The sequence below is a fragment of the Myotis yumanensis genome, unplaced genomic scaffold (assembly GCF_028538775.1).
Source record: "Myotis yumanensis isolate MYYU_CA2020_CCGP unplaced genomic scaffold, mMyoYum1.0.hap1 SCAF_2, whole genome shotgun sequence".
NCBI classification, from domain to species: Eukaryota; Metazoa; Chordata; class Mammalia; order Chiroptera; family Vespertilionidae; genus Myotis; species Myotis yumanensis.
The window spans coordinates 16889469-16907779 of NW_027223753.1; the positions used below are offsets into that span (position 1 = coordinate 16889469).

Sequence of the window (18311 nt, forward strand, 5' to 3'; positions counted from 1 at the left end):
GGCTGAGCTGCTCCCATCCAGCGGTCCCCCAGAGGGCGTAATGGCTGAGCTGCTCCCATCCAGCGGTCCAGATTCAGCGACCGACCTGCAATGTGACCTTGGGGAAGGCACCACTGCACTTTCTGGGTCGGCTTCCCCTCTGTGTAAAGGCGTGGGAGGAGCAAACAGGTGCAGGAGCATGGGAAGAATTTTGCACACTGTGGGGTCCGGGGCTCCTCTGGTGGGTCCATCAAGGTTTGCGAAAGCCAAGAGGGACGCAGCGGCAGCGCTGTAGTTTGTTTTGCAGCTGCCTGGTGGGGAACAAACCCTGTCCGATCCCTACCAGGACTCCAGCCCCCCCTCTGTGTTAACCTCTTCACTGCCCCAGGGAGATCGGAGGAGGGGGTCCTGGTGGGCCTTGTGGCGCAGAAGACCAGGCAGAACCGATTGGACCAAGGGGTGCGGTACGGGAAGGAGCACTGTGCAGAGTTAAGCCTCCTGAGTTCTGGTCCAGGCTCTCACTGTCACATAGGCAAAACCCTCCCCCAGGTGGAGACTGGAGTCCATGATTCCTAAGCACCAGCTACCAGAGCTTATGACTCGGGGCCAAAACAGAGAAGATGGGAGAGGTGGATGGAGACCGGATGCCCTAGCAAAGCCGAGAGGGACGGAGGACGACCTAAAGGGTGTGGGCAATGTCGTCAACGGGCGGGGCAGAGGCGGGGCCAGAGCATGCCAGGCCTTGATTGGCTGTGCTGGCTATCGCTCCGCCCGAATTCTATAAGAGGCACAGGCGGCTGGCTAGGCGCGGGCGCGGGGGCTGCGGCCACATCGCTTGCGTTCTCGACGTCCATCCTCCCCCGCGCAGGGGCAGCCGGCCTAACCCGAGGACCGACTGCTGCAGACCGCCTGGGGGCGGGGGATGCCGGGCTGCCGCATTAGCGCCTGCGGCCCGGGGGCCCAGGAAGGGGCAGCGGAACCGGGGTCGCCGCCGCCGCCGCCCCGGGAGCCCCTGCCATCCCCTCAGCCCCCGCCCCCGCCCCCAACTCCGACCTTGACCCCGGCACCGACTCAGGCCTCGTCGCTGCCAGAGGCGACCCCGGCGTCGGAGGGCTTGGCCGAGGGGCAGGAGGTGCAGCGCTGGCGTCAGGGCGCTGACGGGGGTGCGGGGGCCACCGGGCCGGCAGGGGGCGCGGGCGGCGGCCCGGGTGCGGCGGGGTCCGGGGGGCGCGCCCTGGAGCTGGCCGAAGCGCGGCGGCGACTGCTGGAGGTGGAGGGCCGCCGGCGCCTGGTGTCGGAGCTGGAGAGCCGCGTGCTTCAGCTGCACCGCGTCTTCCTGGCGGCCGAGCTGCGCCTGGCGCACCGGGCCGAAAGCCTGAGCCGCCTGGGCGGTGGCGTGGCGCAGTCCGAGCTCTACCTGGCGGCGCACGGGTCGCGTCTCAAGAAGGGCCCGCGCCGGGGCCGCCGCGGCCGCCCGCCCGCGCTGCTCGCCTCGGCGCTGGGTCTGGGTAGCTGCGTGCCCTGGGGCGCCGGACGCCTGCGGCGGGGCCGCGGCCCGGAGCCGGATTCGCCCTTCCGCCGAAGCCCGCCCCGCGGCCCCGCCTCGCCCCAGCGCTGACCTCAGCGCCGCGACCCCTGGCCACCCGACCGGCCGTTGCCGAGGCGCGGAAGGAGGACTGCGGGCCGCGTCCCTGGCGCGGATGGATGGACTGGTCGGTCACAGGAAGAGACGGTCGGGCGGCCGGGGGACCAGTAAAGGAGGCTGAGGTGCGGTCTTAGCGGCTGGTGCTTCCAGGGGGCGGGGAGGGTGGTGCAGCGGGCCGGATCTCCCTTCCTGGGGCTCCTGGAGCCCGCTGGGTCCCTAATAAAGTTGTCCACCTTCTGTTTCGGCCTCTCCCAGACCTGGGAAGCGAGGCGGCAGCACCAGGTCCCTAGGATAGAGATGGACAGCTGGAGGGTGCTCAGACCCCAGGAAGGTTTGCCAGCAAACTTTTACCAGGTGGAGCCCGCTGCGCTGACGCAGCACTCCCTCCGCCTCCCCTGCCTCTCCTGCACCTGCATTGACTTTGCTGAGTCCCTTGGGGCTGTAAGAAGAGTCTTGCCCTTGAGGCTGCTGTTTTCTGACACCTCCTAGCTCCATACCTTTGGGCGGACAGAATAATGAAGTCCCAAGATGGGGTGGGGGCTGGTACTGAGTTCTCTCCTAGGCCCCTGTTTTCCATTGGTGAGATGGAATCCCAAAGAGATTGAGGGGTTTCGTCACACAGTGCGGCAGCCCTTCCTCTTCTAGGAGAGGGTTTTTTCTCATGCCCTCATGCAGCTCAGCTCAGAGTACAGCCTTAGATAACCAGTGTTTGGAAACTGCCTAAAGCCTCACTTGTTCTCTGAGGGACCCCTCCCCCCACCTGGCTCTAAAATGGCTCTGCCAGGGATGGAGTCAGGTAACATCTTTTAACAGGCCCAAGGGGGCAGGTATGTCATTGGCTTCTAGAAAGGGGGTCCTTAAAGGGCCAGACCTGAAACGAGCTCTGCTTCTCTTCCTGTCCACATGCCCTTCCCCGGCCCCCACTCAGCTGTGAATGGCCTCACTGCTGCTTTGCTGCTCACCAGCTGAGTTGACTGCAGCCTTCACCTCCAGGAAGGGCTGTAGTGAGGTTAACACAGGGCAGAGGTCTGACTTCTCCCCCATAAGTCATGGAAGAATGGTTTATTCTCTTAAATCACACCTAGAAACAGGCAGGGCTTTCGCTGGTGGAGTCAGGAGCTAATTTAAAGTCCTCATTTTGCAGAGTGGCAAGGTCACATGCCAGCAAAGGGACAGAACTAGATCCCAGGCTTTCTCTTCGTGTCTCTCCCTGCGTAGGGGCAGGGGCTAGAAGAGAGAACCGATGTCCAGCTTGTCCGTCGTGTGACCTGGAACAACTCTGCCTCCTCTTTGGGCTGGTTTCCTCAGCCTCTCTCTGGACATAGCTGCCCCTCCTCACGTCAGGACCTGGGAAGGGGGAGTTGGGGGTAGAATGAGAATGTCCGAGTCAAAGGAATCTGGTTTAATCCTAGAGTCCTGAGGGTCAGGTGTATTGCTCTGAAAGGCAGAGTCCCAGGGGCTCTCACCTGACCCTCCATCCCCCGTCAGCCTTTTCTTTCCCCAGGTACCAAACTTTTGGGTTGGTTTCTTAGCTAACAGCCAGGCCTTCCTGAACCCATTTTTAGCTGGGGAAGGAAAGTCCAGGGGAGGTCTCAGAGACTGAGGAGAGCTTGGGGACCAGGAGAGCAGTAGGTGGCCCTGACATCCTCTGGCCTCCCCAGAGAGGAGAACCTTCTGAAGCTACTCTGGTCTTTGGGGTCTGGAGGTGAAGAAAGGACAATGACTTTGCAGGAGTGACACAGTGAGGAACTATGGCCACAGCACTGGGGTGTAGCCAGACTGTTTGTTTTCTGGGTTGCACAGTAGAGCACTTGGTCCAGAGAAGCTTTTAGCTAATGGTGTATAGTGCTCTGTGCCACCACAATTTTGCCTTTCTCTGGGATTTATTAGTAATCAGCTTTGTCCTGATTTGGAGGTGGAGGTGGGGGGAGGGAATTAGAGATGGTAGAAAATGGAGATGGTGCTGGAGTCACAGGCAGCTCTGCCTCCTCCCTCCACTTCCAGATGTCCCACTGCTTCCCACCAAGGACCTTGGTCAAGTCATGTGGCGCTCAGTGGCTTGAACCCCAGCTCTTGGTTTAGTGCTCTGCCCACTACCCCCTCAGCCCAGGGCCTCCTCTAGGAAGCTCCATTTTCTTCTCAATCAACAAACATTGACATCTACTCAGTCCAGGGGCTCAAGAAGCAGCACTTAATCAGAGGGTGTCTGCTTTGAAGATTCTGTGTCTCCCAGTCCTCCTCTAGGCAGCCTTCCCTGACAGTCACCATCCCAGGGGACCCTCTGGGGGCTGGGCAATTTGTGGTGTTTAGAGGACTATCTTTAGGCCTTCATAAATAAGTATAGCCTCTGATCAAGAAATTGACCCCCTTCCCCGCCCCACCCCCACCCTCACCCCCCATGACTTCCTGAACACTTTCTTGATGGCCTCCAGCCCTGGGGACTGGACCTGTGCATTGAGGACATTATGGCTACCAGTGAATCTGCGATCTCAACAAAGGGAAATGAGGGAGGAGGAGCCTTTCTTCAGGTTAATGCCTGGGGCTGGGGAACCAGTTCAGAGCTCTAGTTTGGGACCTGTCCCTCCCCTGGGTAAGCCCCTTCCCTCTCTTGGCTGGCCCTAGCCAAGTGAAGGCATCTCTGGGTGGCGCCACAAGAGGGCAGTGTGGGGCTGCTTCCCTGGGTACCTGGGCGTAGCCTGGTGCAGCTAGCTAGACTCCCAGTGTCCCCGCCCCCAACCAGCCTCCTGATTGGCAGAAGAGGGGTTAGGGGAGGTCACTTAGAGAAGAGGTTCAAAGGAAGCCTTCTGGTTGGGCCAGTCCCATCAGGAAAGACTTTCCTGGAAAGAGGCTGCCCCTGTTGATCACCAGGAGTCACTTTGCTTCTCACAGATTCGTTAGACTGAAAACTCAACAAACATTGATGAACACCCTCTCCCACTGCCACCTGGGGACCAAGGTGGCTTCCTAAAGATGAGGCTAATGCCACAGGTCTTGGCTCAGGTGCTCCAAGCCCGCAAATGGGCGTCTCCAGGAGGCTCCTTCTCCCTGACAGCAGCTCTGGAGAAAACTGGGGGCCCAGGCTTCTCTGGGCTGGAGAGGTCTTTAGAGCCAGCAGGGGAGGGGGTGTTTGGGAAAGCTGGGAGGCCCCTAGCCTATTTCTTCCCCCATTAGTCCTGACCAGCTGCACCATAGCCAGGAGTCATGGGAGAAGGAATTCTTGGTTCTGGAATAATATATTAACCGCCTCCTCTATGCGGCACTGCTAAGCACTTTACACCCACTATCTATTTCAGTCCTCCTAGCTATTCTGCAACGTAGGGGTTATTCCCATTTCCACAGGTGACTTGTGCAAGGTCATAGAACCTGTATGCGGGAGATCCCTTAAACATCGGGCTATGTGACTTCATTTATCAGATGAATGTGGGGGGGATTCTGGGCTCTCACCTTTATGTCTGGGTCCAGTGATCCCTGGTTCTGGGAGAGATGTGATAAGATGCTAGAGGGGTAGCAGAAGGTGCCCCTCCCCAAGGTCTGGGCACACCCCCAGAGGCTGGCTCCCCAGCCTGGTTGTCTGGGTTCTGGGGGAAGGGATAGGGGTGAGTTAGGCTGAGTCAGCACACCTGGCTTCAGGCAAAGGCAGCCCAACTATGCTGAGGGCCTGTGCTTGCCTTGGACGTCTTCTTCCTTCCACACCTGGGCTAGGATGTTTGGTGCCAAGGAGAGCAAGGACCCTGGGATGGCAGAGGAGGAGGATGATAGGCTCCATAGTGGGGCAGAAAGTACCCCAGGCTTGGAACAAGACAGACCTGGGATTCTGTCCTGGCTTGGAACTTCTCCTCTGGGAGACCTTAGGCAAATAATTTACCTTCTCCCTGAACCAGTTTCTGTGTGTGTGTGTGTGTGTGTCTTGGGCAGCTAGGGAGGAGATAGCTTCTGAGTATGAAATGAGGGGCCACATAGCACATAGTGGAGATCTGTACATGTGTAATGGAGCAGATCTGCCCAGCTTAGGAGAAGCTGCCAGGACATAGCCCCCAGCAGTGTGGGCCTTTGCTTCTGCAGAGCATCACCATATGAGGAATCCCTGGAACCTCCCCGTCTCTCCACCATGGGCCCTGGGGAACTCCATAAGGGGAGAGATGGAGGAAGGGGCAGGCTTTTCATCCCAGGAACATTCCATTCTAGCTGCTCAGACCAGTGGGGATCCCAGCCAAGGACAAAGGCTCAAGGGAACCTCTGCTTACCCCAGGAGCCCCCACTCCTTCCAGGACAGGAGTCAATGGAGCCCAGTTCCATAATATTACCCCAGCACCTTCTCTCTATAATGGCCCCTCTTAAGGAGGTAGATGAAGGTTTTGGGTGGGGCTGGGTGGCTGTGGGGAAGAGGTCATTGAAAATCTTGAAATTGTTCTCTCCAGCGTCTCCCAGCAACTCTATGGATCTGAACTCCTGGGATTCTTTTCCTTCCCTGAGCACCTCCTCCAGGAAGACTCCTTCACTGGACCCTACGCAAGGCGGAGCCTCCGTACTTCACAAGGGCACTTAGTTTTACAGAGACAGGATTCTGGGGAAGTTCCTGTATATGAATTTCTTTATGTATGCCACATTTGACTTTGGCTTATGTTGTACAATTGGAAGTCCCTGAGATGCAATCAGATTATTCTAAGAGTGTAAGCAAACCTTTCCAATGTGAAAGTGAAAAGGATTTCTTTAAAAAATAGAGTCATCACTCTTAAACAAGTCACAACACGGCTTGGTAGCTGCCCTCGCTTCTCAGTCTAACAGCTTGGAGACCTGTTTGAGGGAAACCAGTTTGAGAAATCCCTATCGTCATTCACTGTTCTTGCCCTGTCCCTGTGGGAACATGCCTGTGGCCCCTTAGAAACACGATCAGCTCTGGCTCCTGAGGGAACACACCTCTTTCTGAGAAAGAGGTAGTGGCTACATAGTTCTAAGCAAAGTTTTAAATGAGAAGAGGAACCACGCTTATTCCAATGTCCTGGTAATAGAGGGAAGAGGGTCACATGTACTCACCCACAGCCCAGAACTTATAGAATTCTGCGAAATGAATGTATATTGAGTCAGTCCCCTGATTCATACATTCAGGAAGAATAAATTTCAATGATGTGAGACAACTGCATGTGGTTTTGCGTTTACTTTGCAAGTGTCCTTGCCAATTTTCCTTTATGTGTCTGTCACCACTCTTTAAGTTGGCAATTCCTCGAGCAGTTTCTGTTTAGTTTCATTTGACAGTCTTGGGACTGTTGACTGATTTGCAGACTGATTCTTCCTTGACCTGGCTCAAAGCTGACTCTCTCCAGGAAGTCTCCCCTGATGAAGGCTGTGATGAGGAAGTCAGGGGTTGGGAATGCACATGTGAGATGTGTGACTGGGAGGGAGGTTGTGCATGTTTGTGATAACCTGGCAGCATACGACCATGCTGGCCACGGTATGGACCTGTTTGTCAGTCAGGGTCCCAGCAGGAGACAGGCGCACTCAAACTGGGCAGAGATTTAAAAGGGACTCTTTCCAAAGATGTGGGCTTAAGAAACTAACGAGGAATGGTGCTGCTCTCAGGGGATAGCAAAAGTTGGAAGCCTTTACAACTCCTGGCCCTAAGATGGGGGAGGGAAGGAGAGGGCAAAGGGATGAGAGGACAGCTGTGTGGAGAGTCCCTGACAGGAGCAGTGGCCTGTGACTGAGATAGATGAGTAAGACAACCTGGTAGGGCGGGAACAGGGGAATAAATACCCCATTCTTCTCCAATTTCCTGTGGGGCCTCTCATTGGCCAAACCCAACAGGAAGGTAGGGAACAGGGGAGTCATTGATGCACAGTTCCCAGAGGTCATCCTCCTCAGGGCAAAGAGCAGGGAGAAGGGTGGGGAGTGGGACTGGAGGGGCCAACATTTTGTAGCTGCGTGGGGGCATATCTCCGGTTCCCTAATGTTTACAGCAGGGCTTCTTTACCCCTCTGGAGTCCCCCCACCTGCTGTGGTCATAAGGGGTGGGTGGGTTGTTACTTGGAGAGCACTGTGGGGCATGGGGCTTTCCTTCCTCACCCTTCCCCTCTCTGGCTCTGGGATTTCCAGTTCTTGATAACTGCCTGTCCTGGCATCTTACATGGCTGCAGGAATTGTCCACAAGAGAACAAGGCCAGCCACTGAGTCCGTGTTTTTCTCCCACCCACTGTCCCACTCTTAAACATACCCACAGGCATGCCTGTTAGCACCGCAGGCCTCAGACATAATCACCATAAGTCATGGCTGTTGTCACATGTACCTCAAGAAAATGTCCGTCTTGTCACACTGATACACTCTGCCATAGTCATGCATACAATGGCAAATGTCACAGAAATATAATCTGTCACTTGCCAACATGCCCTGTCACATATATGTATAGGAGACATACCGTCATGCTCATCCATGGGACATCAGAGTGTAGGGACAGGATGGTGCAGGGGTTAACAGCAAGGGCTTTGGAGTCAGACCAACTTCTCTGATCTTTCTGGCATTAGTTTCCTGGTCTATGACATGGAGATAATTCTTGCTCTTGTGGAGTTGTGAGATGAAATGAGGGGTACTGATCGGGGAGACCTAGCATAGTTTTGGCCGGGAGTAAAGCACTCTAGAAACAGTAGCTGTTACTGGGAACTCCTGTCTCTCTCCTGCTTCTCACCCCATGCAGGTTACACATGGACACTAGTGAGCACATGCACCTGCATAAGGCCAGCTAGACACCCTTGGGCGCATGCGCCCTCCCCAAACATGCCTCCTGGGCACATGTGCACATTATCAGAGAAGCTCCCTCTGCCTGAACACTCTTCCCCCGATCTGCATGGCTTGCTTTCCACTACCTTTAAATCTGTGCGATCAAATGTCACACTTTCGATGAGGCCCACCCTGACTTCTTTTAAAATTCGCAAACTCCAGCTATTCCACTCCCTTACCCTGCTGTGTATATTTTTGAGCATCACTGACCTTCTAAGACTATATAATTTAGTTTATGATCTGTAATCTTCAAGAGGGCAGGGATCTTAGTCTTGAGTTTGCTGACATATTCCCAGTCACTAGAACGGGTAGCTGGCTCCCCGGGGGCTGACTGCCGATATATGCACTTAAGTACCATTGGTTCCGGGCTTCTCACCTTCTGAAACAAACATATCCAGGTGAAGCCAGCTCCCTGCCATAACAAGCTAAGCCTCTGTGCTTATACTGTGAGCATCCCCTATGCCCCCAAATCAGGAGCTGGGACAAACTCTGTCCCTCCCAGGACCTTAGTTAGGTGGGCATGGGCAGAGTGAAGACTATTTTAATCACCCAGCAAAGGAAGCCTTTCTACTCACCCTTCTAGCCATTTTGAGCCCAGCAGGGACCCATTGAGCAGGTGAGGTGGCTGGACTTACCCAGATGACCTGGGGCCTCCTCTGTGGCCTAGGTTTTTTTTTTCACTCTGGCTGAAACCATCAAAGCCACCACTTCAGAGGCCACTAATGAGGATGAATGTGTTAAGGGCTTTGCAATTCATGGATCAAAGGGGCTGGGTAAACAGTGGGAAGCGTCCAGGACCATGACTGGCTGATGCCCTGAGGGGAGAGCTTGACATTCACTCTCAGACAGCCTGGTGTGGCCCCTGGTGTTGGAAAGGAGACAACAAACTTGCTTAGAACAAGTTGGAATGTGCCCTTCGGCATTTGGGGGTGACAGAACCGGAGGACTGAGGGAACCTCTCCCAGATAGGGTGGCCAAACCTGGGCTCAAGCTCTGGGGGTCCCTAGAAGTCCCCCAGTCTTAGCTGCCACTATTGGAGGTCGTCTCCAGTCTGGATTCACCCAACTTGTTTTCCACTTGCTTCCTGGGAAGGGATGGGGTAGAGTGGGCAGAAATGGGGCCAAGCAGCTCTGAGCACCACAGTGTGAGACCAGGTCCAGGATCATTTGGATTGTAGGTGGGAAACACTGAAATAATTACTCTTGACCAGGAGACTTGCTGAGGCAATGTGCAGGTGCAAGTCATACTTGTAGACATGAGCTCCTAGCACAGTTGTCAAGCTGGGGCTGGTGTTGATGGAAGAAGGGGCATTCCCTCAGCCACAGCCCAGGACTCAGACCTCCCCCCCAAAGTCCCCTCCCACCATATAAGCCAGACTCAGGCTCGGGGAGGCAGCCACAGCCCCCACAGCAATGGAAGGTCCTTCTCCCAGGAGAAAGCATGGTGCTAGGCTCAGTGTAGACAATTTTTATTGGCAGGTGTTAAGAGTGCAGAGGTGGGGCATGGTTCTCCTCCCCCAATTGAGGACCCTGTAACCAGACCAGTGGGGTGGGAACACTTGACTGTGGCCAATTTGGGCCCTGTACCCTCCTAAGAACAAGCTCCCACACAGGAGGGCTCCTCGTGACATGGGGGAAAGGAGCAACACCCTGGAAGGGTCTTGGGCTGTGTCCTACCCCAGGCCACTTGGTCCTGTTCACCACATACCTTGACTGTTCAAGTTAGGAGTGTTAGGGGACTGGGCCAAACGTATCCCTCTCCAGGTATCTGTCTCGTGCCTCCCTCTCCCTCCCCAGTGATTAGCCAGGTTGGGCTACTAGGCCTGTGAGTGGCCCAGCCTGACCCAAAGTGACTAGTTCCCATAATGCACCATATTTCAGCCACTGTGTGGGCTGCAGACCCTTGGGGCTGCTGGGCTCACTATAGGCTGGCCCTAGCCAAAAAGACCCTTCTTAGGCCACAGAAATCAACCCACGATGATGGACATTGAGACTAACACCCCAAACATGCTTTGTCTCCTAACGGCACTTAACCCCCAAGACAAACAGCTCCTGCACCCCACAATCATGTTGGTCTAAAAGTGTGCTGCAATAAGCAAAGAACCCCAGCTTGGCCGTAAGCCCACAGAGGCCTCACTCAGGGAGTCTGGTCTGTTAGTCGAAGGCCCAACCCTGTAGCAATGCTGGGCCACCTGGCACAGGCTGCCTGTCTCTGGTCATGCCCTCCACACAGGCCTTGAGGCCCCGCTCCATCTGGGGAGACCCAGTCTCTCCTGACCAGGGTCTCAGTCAGTTACAAGGCAGCCAGGTGGGATAGCAGGAGTGGGCCCAGGCCAGCAGAGGCTGCACAGGGGTCACATAGTAATTGAAAGTGGCAGGCACAGCCCCATCAGGGCCTGGAGGGCGCCAGGCCAGGGCAGCGGCAGCCGCTGGGCCCTGCTCAGCCAGTGCCTGGAGTGCCATGGTGGCGATGAGGTCCAGTGTCTGGCGACGCTCGTGGCTCATGAGGCACACAGTGCTCTCGTTGACCACCTGATGCAGTGTCACCAGGCAGGCGTAGCGGCGGGCCGAGTCGGCCCCGCTGAAGTGGGCCTCCAGGTAGCGCTCCAGGGTGCGCTGCTGCTCCACCAGGTCCGGGAAGTCAATGAAGAACCGGGAGCACATGTAGCGTTGCAGGGCGCGCACATCGGTGCTGGGCTGTGGCCGGAAGCCACGCACCAGGAGGTGGCAGTACTTGAGGAGGCCGCCACCGCGGATCTCTTCGGGGTTGCGAGTGGCGATGACTCTGTGCCGCAGGTGCTCCAAGGCTTCGTTGAAGTCCCCGTACAGGCTCTCGCCCGTCACCGTTGGATGGAAGGCCTCAGACATGGGCGTGGATGAGCACTGGCCGAAGAGCAGCAGGGAATCCAGCATGATCTGGAAGGAGTCTACGCTGAACTCGAACTGGCGCCTGACTGAGTCCACAAATTTGAGCTCCATGTTCTTGCCGCTCTTGTTGGACAGCGAGATGAGGCTCCAGCGGTCCGTGTCTGTGCACACTTTCACCAGCTTCTGCACGTAGGCCTCCTTGAGTGTCAGTGGCGTGATCTTGGCCCGGCTCACGCCAGCCGGCAGGAAGTCCAGCAGGCAGGCCAGCACCACCTCCTTGGTCAGCTGGAAGGATGCCTCGCTGCGCAGGTCCACGCGGAACACTAAGTCTAGGTCCTTATAGCCCAAGCCATTCTCGGGGTGCAGCACGTGGCTGGCAGCTGAGCCGTGTAGCCGCACACCATGCACGCGCAGTCCCTGTTCTTCTAGGCTGCTGCGGACGACCTGTGGAGGGGACAGCAGGAAGGAGAGGTGTCAGGAGCTTGTCCCCCATCCCCAGGTCTGCTATGGGCTTCCAGGTAATAGTGATAATAATATCAACCACTGTTGACCACTTATCAGCTGTCGTGCCTTTGGAAAGACATTTAACTCTCTAAGCCAAACTTCTCTAAGCTAGAGGATGGCCTATTTGGAGGAAAGCCTCAGAAAGGACAGCAATAATAACAAATGCAAGCATAGAATTTACTAAAAGCCAGGCACTGATCTAAGCACTTTATACATTAGGATATAAATTTTCGTCATTCTCACAATAACTCTGTGAGGTAGGTACAAATATCCCCACGTTAGAGATGGGGAAATGGAAACACAGAGGGGCCAAGTAACTTGCCCAAGGTCACCCAGCTGGTGAATGCAGAGCTGGGAATTAAACTCAGAGTCCATGTCTTAGCCACTATGCTATCCTACTTTTCTAAAACTGTAAGTAAAACACTTGGTTTTGTGTCAGGCATAATGCTAATTGCTCAAATGTGTTTGGAACATAATTATTAGTTCACATTCATTACTACATTATTCCTCACAATAATCTTATGTTTGAGTATTATTATTCCAATTTACAGATGGGGGACCTGAGGCACAGAGAGGTTAACAAACATGTCCAAGGTCAGAGAGTGGCCAGGGTGAGACTAGAACCCACGTCAGTTGGATTCTCAAATCCATGCATGCTCTTTTGACTCTGAGATCCACATCTTAATTCATCTTTACAAGATCCCGGTGAGGCAAATATTATACTCATTTTACAGATAAGGAAACTGAGGCTTACAGTGGTGAAATATCTAGGGGAAGCCATTCAGAAATGGCAGGCCTGGCAATTAAGACCCAGACCCTTTCCACTCTTAGAAAGCCTCCCCGACCAAGCGGGAAGAGATGTAGCAGATCCCATCTGCTGACACAGGGACACGACAGGCAAACCTACAAGTCATCTTAAACCTGCTCCTCTAGCCAGAGGCGTCTTCCCAGGCCTAGAACCAGGTGGGGAGAAGAGGGGAGCTGGGCTGGACACTCAGAGACCCAGAGTGCTTCATACACTGTCCTGAAAGTGACCAGGCAGCATTCCTACCCTGAGTGATTCTGCAACCCTTGTTGCCAAGTCAGCGCCTGCCGCCTGCTGGAGGGGCTGCCCTCTTAGCCTCAGGAGGAATTACTGTAAAGAATGCATCTAAGTGCTGAGGAGGCAAGATGCAGTGGAGCAATCTGAGGCGGGCGGCTCCCTCCAGGAAGGCTTCCGGGAGGAGGACCTTGACCGTGGGCAGGTATTTTCATGGCTATGGGGAGTGAGCAACTGGCCATCAAAAACTTGTGATGGGGTGAGGGGGACGCTGGGGGCGGGAAAGAGGAGTAATAGATGCCAGGCACTAGACCTTACCAGGATCTATAAGAGAGGTCTTTATGATCGCTAAGTTATAAATTGGGATACTGAGGCTCACAGCAGTGAAGTCACCTGCCCAAGATAAGACTCTGAGTTTAATTCCCAGCTCTGCATTCACCAGCTGGGTGACCTTGGGCAAGTTACTTGGCCCCTCTGTGTTTCCATTTCCCCATCTGTAACGTGGGAATATCTGTACCTACCTCACAGAGTTATTGTGAGAATGACGCGAATTTATATCCTAATGTATAAATCTTCAAATCCAGGTATGACTGACTCCAAAGCATAACCTCTTTCTACCGCATTACCATTTTCCACGGTTCAGAGGATGCAGAGACCAGAAACTAGGGTTCTAATCCTCCCTCCCTCTTAAAATTTCAAAGCGAGGCCAAAGCTTCCAGTCACTGAAGCCCAGAGTCAGAGTAGTTACGGAGCAGGAGGTTAGGGTTGGGGAAGGCCTTGGCCAGACAGACAGGGGAGGCTGGAGGTAAGGAGCCAGTTGCTGCAGTCCAGCCTGTGGGACTTCTAACCCACACCCTGGCAGCTGTATCCATGTAGGCCCAGGAGAGAAATGGCCAAAGACTTTGTCCCAAGGACCCTGGTCAGGCCTGCAGAGCAGACCAGCCCCCTCCCATGTCCCATTAGAGCTGATTAAGCCTTACTCAGTGGCAGCTCCTGCTCCCAGGCGATGCCCACCCCAGGGCATGGCATCTGGCCTGGTGAGTAGGTAGCAGTACCCTTGTTAAATCGCCTGCGTCAGGCCATGGGGTTGGCTGTGTCAGCCAGCCAGACGCTGTTGTCTCTCCCAGGTGTGACTACAGCCAGTTTGGCAGATAGTCCCCAGATACTGCCACACCCAAGGACTGCAGGGCAGCTTGGAGCCTCCTGAATCAGACGAGGGGGCAGTGGCTACACCCTCCTTTCTCCTGTGCCAAGGCCTTCCCCAGAACCACTCTGCTCCCAGGCCACTGCTGAGACCTGCAGGGAGACCGTAGGTGCTGCCAGATAGCAGGCTTATAAAAATTCAGAGCCACCTAATGCAAGTCCTAGGGCCGCAGCTGGAGAGATAAGATTGTGACCTTGGACAAAGGACTTATCCAAGGTCACACAGGCAATAAATGGCTGAACTTAATTAGAACCAGGCTTCCCAGAGGGCAGGGACCTCTTACAAAAGAGTGGGCCCCCTAGCCCAGGTACAAAGAAGAACTGCATTTCTTGCTGCTCAGATTGCTGCTGTAGGCGAAACCTTGCGGGGAGCAGGGGGGGGGGGGGGGGGGGGGACACGGGGGGGGGGGGGACGGAGGGGGGGGCGGAGGAGGAAGAGGGAAGAGGGAGAAAGATTCTAATTCTAGAACTGTGGGGCAACCCAGCACTAGTAAGAAGCCCAAAGTCAATAACCAGCGCCCCCACCACACACACCCAGCACTCCCACAATGCACTTCACACACCCAGCACTCCCACCACACACACCCAGTGCCCCCACCACACACACCAGCACTCCCACCACACATACCCAGCGCTCCCACCACACACACCCAGCGCTCCCACCACACACACCCAGCGCCCCCACCACACACACCCAGTGCCCCCACCACACACACCAGCACTCCCACCATACACACCCAGCGCTCCCACCACACACACCCAGCGCTCCCACCACACACACCCAGCGCCCCCACCACACACACCCAGTGCCCCCACCACACACACCAGCACTCCCACCACACACACCCAGCACTCCCACCACACACACCCAGCGCCCCCACCACACACACTCAGCACTCCCACCACACACACACACCCAGTGCCCCCACCACACCCACCCAGCGCTCCCACCACACACACACACCCAGCACTCCCACCACACACACCCAGCGCTCCCACCACACACACACACCCAGTGCCCCCACCACACCCACCCAGCGCTCCCACCACACACACACACCCAGCGCCCCCACCACACACACCCAGTGCCCCCACCACACACACCAGCACTCCCACCATACATACCCAGCGCTCCCACCACACACACCCAGCGCTCCCACCACACACACCCAGCACCCCCACCACACACACTCAGCACTCCCACCACACACACCCAGCGCTCCCACCACACACACCCAGCGCTCCCACCACACACACCCAGCGCCCCCACCACACACACTCAGCACTCCCACCACACACACACACCCAGTGCCCCCACCACACCCACCCAGCGCTCCCACCACACACACACACCCAGCACTCCCACCACACACACCCAGCGCTCCCACCACACACAAACACCCAGTGCCCCCACCACACCCACCCAGCGCTCCCACCACACACACCCAGCGCCCCCACCACACACACCCAGCGCCCCCACCACACACACCCAGTGCCCCCACCACACACACCAGCACTCCCACCATACATACCCAGCGCTCCCACCACACACACCCAGCGCTCCCACCACACACACCCAGCACCCCCACCACACACACTCAGCACTCCCACCACACACACCCAGCGCCCCCACCACACACACCCAGCGCTCCCACCACACACACCCAGCGCCCCCACCACACACACACACCCAGTGCCCCCACCACACACACACACCCAGTGCCCCCACCACACACACCCAGCGCTCCCACCACACACACCCAGTGCCCCCACCACACACACACACCCAGTGCCCCCACCACACACACCCAGCGCTCCCACCACACACACCCAGCGCTCCCACCACACACACCCAGGGCCCCCACCACACACACCCAGGGCCCCCACCACACACACCCACCCAGCGCTCCCACCACACACACCAGCGCTCCCACCACACACACCCAGCGCTCCCACCACACACACCCAGGGCCCCCACCACACACTTCCCAACAGCTTGTGAAGCTGCCAGCTGCAGATTCCTGGCAGAAGAGGGACTTTCTTCCCTGTGGAGGCAATTGTACAGGCCAGGTGAAGGCACCTGTTCCCTTTGGATTCTAGAACCAGAAAGGGTGTTGGAGAGCAGTCCAATCCATCCCCATTGAACAGATAGGAACACTGGGCCCAGCAGAGGAAAGAGGTCCTAAAGCCAGATGTTCGACCTTCCAGTCCAGCTCTGAAGTCTCTGCTGCCCTCCCCACCACAGCAGGCAGCTCTCTGTTCTGTGCCATCTCTGGCCCTTGTCTAGGAGGACATTATACTATTACCACATTGTAACGTCAGCTCTCCCACTTGGCTGGGAGGATCGGGAAAGCGGGAAGGCTAGGTCCCAGTCATATCTATGCCCCCCCTAGGGTTCCAAAGAGGGCTTGGCACCCGTAAAGGCAGTTTGGATCATATTGGTACTTCCCACCCAGGGCACCTCTTGTCCTTGCAGAGGGAAGCTGTCCCACTGGGCTCCTCACTTCCTTCCCCATTCCTGAAGCAACAGTCCTGGAGGTTCAGAAGTTGGGGCCCCAAGGTTGACCTGACTGTCCCGGGGAGAAAAGCCTCAACTGGTTTCCTAATTACGGAGGCATGCCTCTGTGAGGCGCCATGGGCTGCACATGAGTCAGCCCTGGAGAATCTGCTCCCACCCTTTCCCATTCCTCAGAAGGGAGGGCAAGGTTAATCCCCCAGCGAGCACCCCTGCCCTTCTGTGGAAGCGAAGGCTTCACCTCGCTTGTCAGCTACTGCCCCAGAAAGCCCATCTCTGGTAGGCACGTGCAGGAATTGTGGATGATTTTCTGGTTTCTGCTTATTCCACAGACCTAGACGTTGAATCTTGGGAACTGGGGAAGGAGTGAAAACACCTTGTACCTGCAACAGTGGCTCTTGGGAAGACCCAACATTCTCTGGGTTTGATATTCACCTATTTAGGTCGTCTTAGGCAGCTCATCTCTGGGGCCTCAGCTTCCCCAGCTATAAAATGGGTACAACAATGACCATATTCTGGTATTTCAGAGCATGACAGTGCCTGGTCTATGAAAGAGCAAATTTAGGGTTGCTGAAGGTCAGGTGAAGGGAAGAGAAGTCTGAGGAAGAGGAGAGGGGTTGCCAGAATTCTCTTCTGCTCGTCAGTACAGAAATGGGGCTTGGGATTTGGGCTGACACTCATTTCCAGTCTTGGGAAGGGGAAGAAACACCTAAACCGGACACCTGAGGTTGCCTCCCAGCATGGAGGCATCAGGTCTGGCCTGGTGCTTAGCTAACCCCTCCTACCACAACCCAGCTGAGAGGGAGACTCCTTGTCCACATAATAGCTAGAGGGCTCTTGAGCAAAGGGCTATGGGAGCACGGGACAGAGTCTGCCCCCAGAACTTTGAGGAAAGGAATGAGAATGAGGCCCAGGAATGATGATTTGGGGACGAAAATAACTATTTTGGATGCAAGAATGTATACCTACCCACCCAGGGCTGCCTGGCATCTTTTGTCCTTCGAGGCAGGACTGTTCTTCCCCAACTGCTGTGTCTCTCCTCATCCTGTTCTCCTCTCCTAGCCAGGGCCTGGGTGAACAGTCCGGGAGGAATCCGGACTCCCCAGGGGCGGGGGAAGGGAAAGCCAAGTGGGGAGGGACTATGAGGTGCAGGGGAAAGGGAGTATGGTCTACTATCAATGCTGTGCGGTTTTGTTACAGCCCCTGTCCCTCTCTGAACCTCATTTCCCCTAGCTGTCGAGCGAATCGAATAGACTCCGGGTTCCTTCCAGCCACGAGGGCCTCAGGATAGAGACCCCAGGCCCTCCACCCAGCGCCCTCTCACCTGCACGATCTGCCGGGGCTGCACGCTCAGCGTTGGAAAGTTGCCGCGCCCGTGAATGGGGATTGGCTCGCTCAGGAGCGCGTCCAGCCGCTTCACCTGCGGCCAGCCTAGCCCACTCAGGTGCGGTCCGAGCGAGGCTGATGCGGCTCCCGGGTCGGGGCCGCCGCTTGCCTGGGCGGCCGTGGCCACCGCCGAGGCTGCAGCCGTCCCTACCAGCGCAGCCGCCCGGTCCGAGCGCTCCACTCCGTTCTCCGGCATCATTAGCCCGGCCCGGGACCCCGACGGCAGAAACCCGGGATGGTTAAGGGGAGGAGGGCGAGGAGAGCGGAGGGGCCGGGTCCCAGACGGGAGGCGCGGCTGCAGGGACCGCACGGCAGCGACGGCGAGGCAACCCCAGGGCACACCTGTGACAGCGGCGACCTACCGACCCTAAAGCTTGTTGCTTCGGGCCCAGTTGACTTTTATAG

The 18311-nt window shown here is 56.4% G+C and overlaps 2 protein-coding genes across 4 annotated transcripts; one reads left to right on the plus strand and one right to left on the minus strand.

Annotated features, from left to right (window-relative positions):
- The first annotated feature begins 800 nt into the window (after nt 1-800).
- Nucleotides 801-6759, plus strand: TRNP1 (TMF1 regulated nuclear protein 1). Of its 3 annotated transcripts, XM_070403192.1 has the most exons (4): nt 801-1507; nt 1575-1746; nt 4057-4152; nt 6043-6759. In XM_070403192.1, the coding sequence occupies exons 1-2, from the start codon at nt 902-904 to the stop codon at nt 1743-1745; spliced, it is 777 nt and encodes a 258-aa protein (XP_070259293.1). In that variant the 5' UTR covers nt 801-901; the 3' UTR covers nt 1746; nt 4057-4152; nt 6043-6759. The 3 variants fall into 3 exon arrangements, with proteins under 3 accessions (XP_070259293.1, XP_070259292.1, XP_070259294.1); XM_070403191.1 differs by lacking the exon at nt 4057-4152; XM_070403193.1 differs by lacking the exon at nt 4057-4152 and having other exon boundaries at nt 801-1746.
- Nucleotides 6760-9844: 3085 nt separating this feature from the next.
- Nucleotides 9845-18253, minus strand: TENT5B (terminal nucleotidyltransferase 5B). Its single transcript, XM_070403194.1, has 2 exons — nt 17845-18253; nt 9845-11703 (listed from the first exon to the last, which is right to left on the minus strand). Exons 1-2 carry the CDS (start codon nt 18103-18105, stop codon nt 10681-10683), a joined length of 1284 nt encoding a protein of 427 aa, XP_070259295.1. The 5' UTR covers nt 18106-18253; the 3' UTR covers nt 9845-10680.
- Nucleotides 18254-18311: the final 58 nt, after the last annotated feature.

What these genes read in the sequence shown, in the direction of transcription:
- TENT5B (XM_070403194.1), bottom strand. Translation starts at nt 18,105, where the DNA reads ATGATGCCGGAGAACGGAGTGGAGCGCTCGGACCGGGCGGCTGCGCTG. An exon ending in AGCCCCGGCAGATCGTGCAG is followed by an intron (nt 11,704 to 17,844) that starts GTGAGAGGGCGC and finishes TCCCCTCCACAG; the next exon opens with GTCGTCCGCAGCAGCCTAGA.
- TRNP1 (XM_070403192.1), top strand. Translation starts at nt 902, where the DNA reads ATGCCGGGCTGCCGCATTAGCGCCTGCGGCCCGGGGGCCCAGGAAGGG. An exon ending in GTAGCTGCGTGCCCTGGGGC is followed by an intron (nt 1,508 to 1,574) that starts GCCGGACGCCTG and finishes GCCCGCCCCGCG; the next exon opens with GCCCCGCCTCGCCCCAGCGC.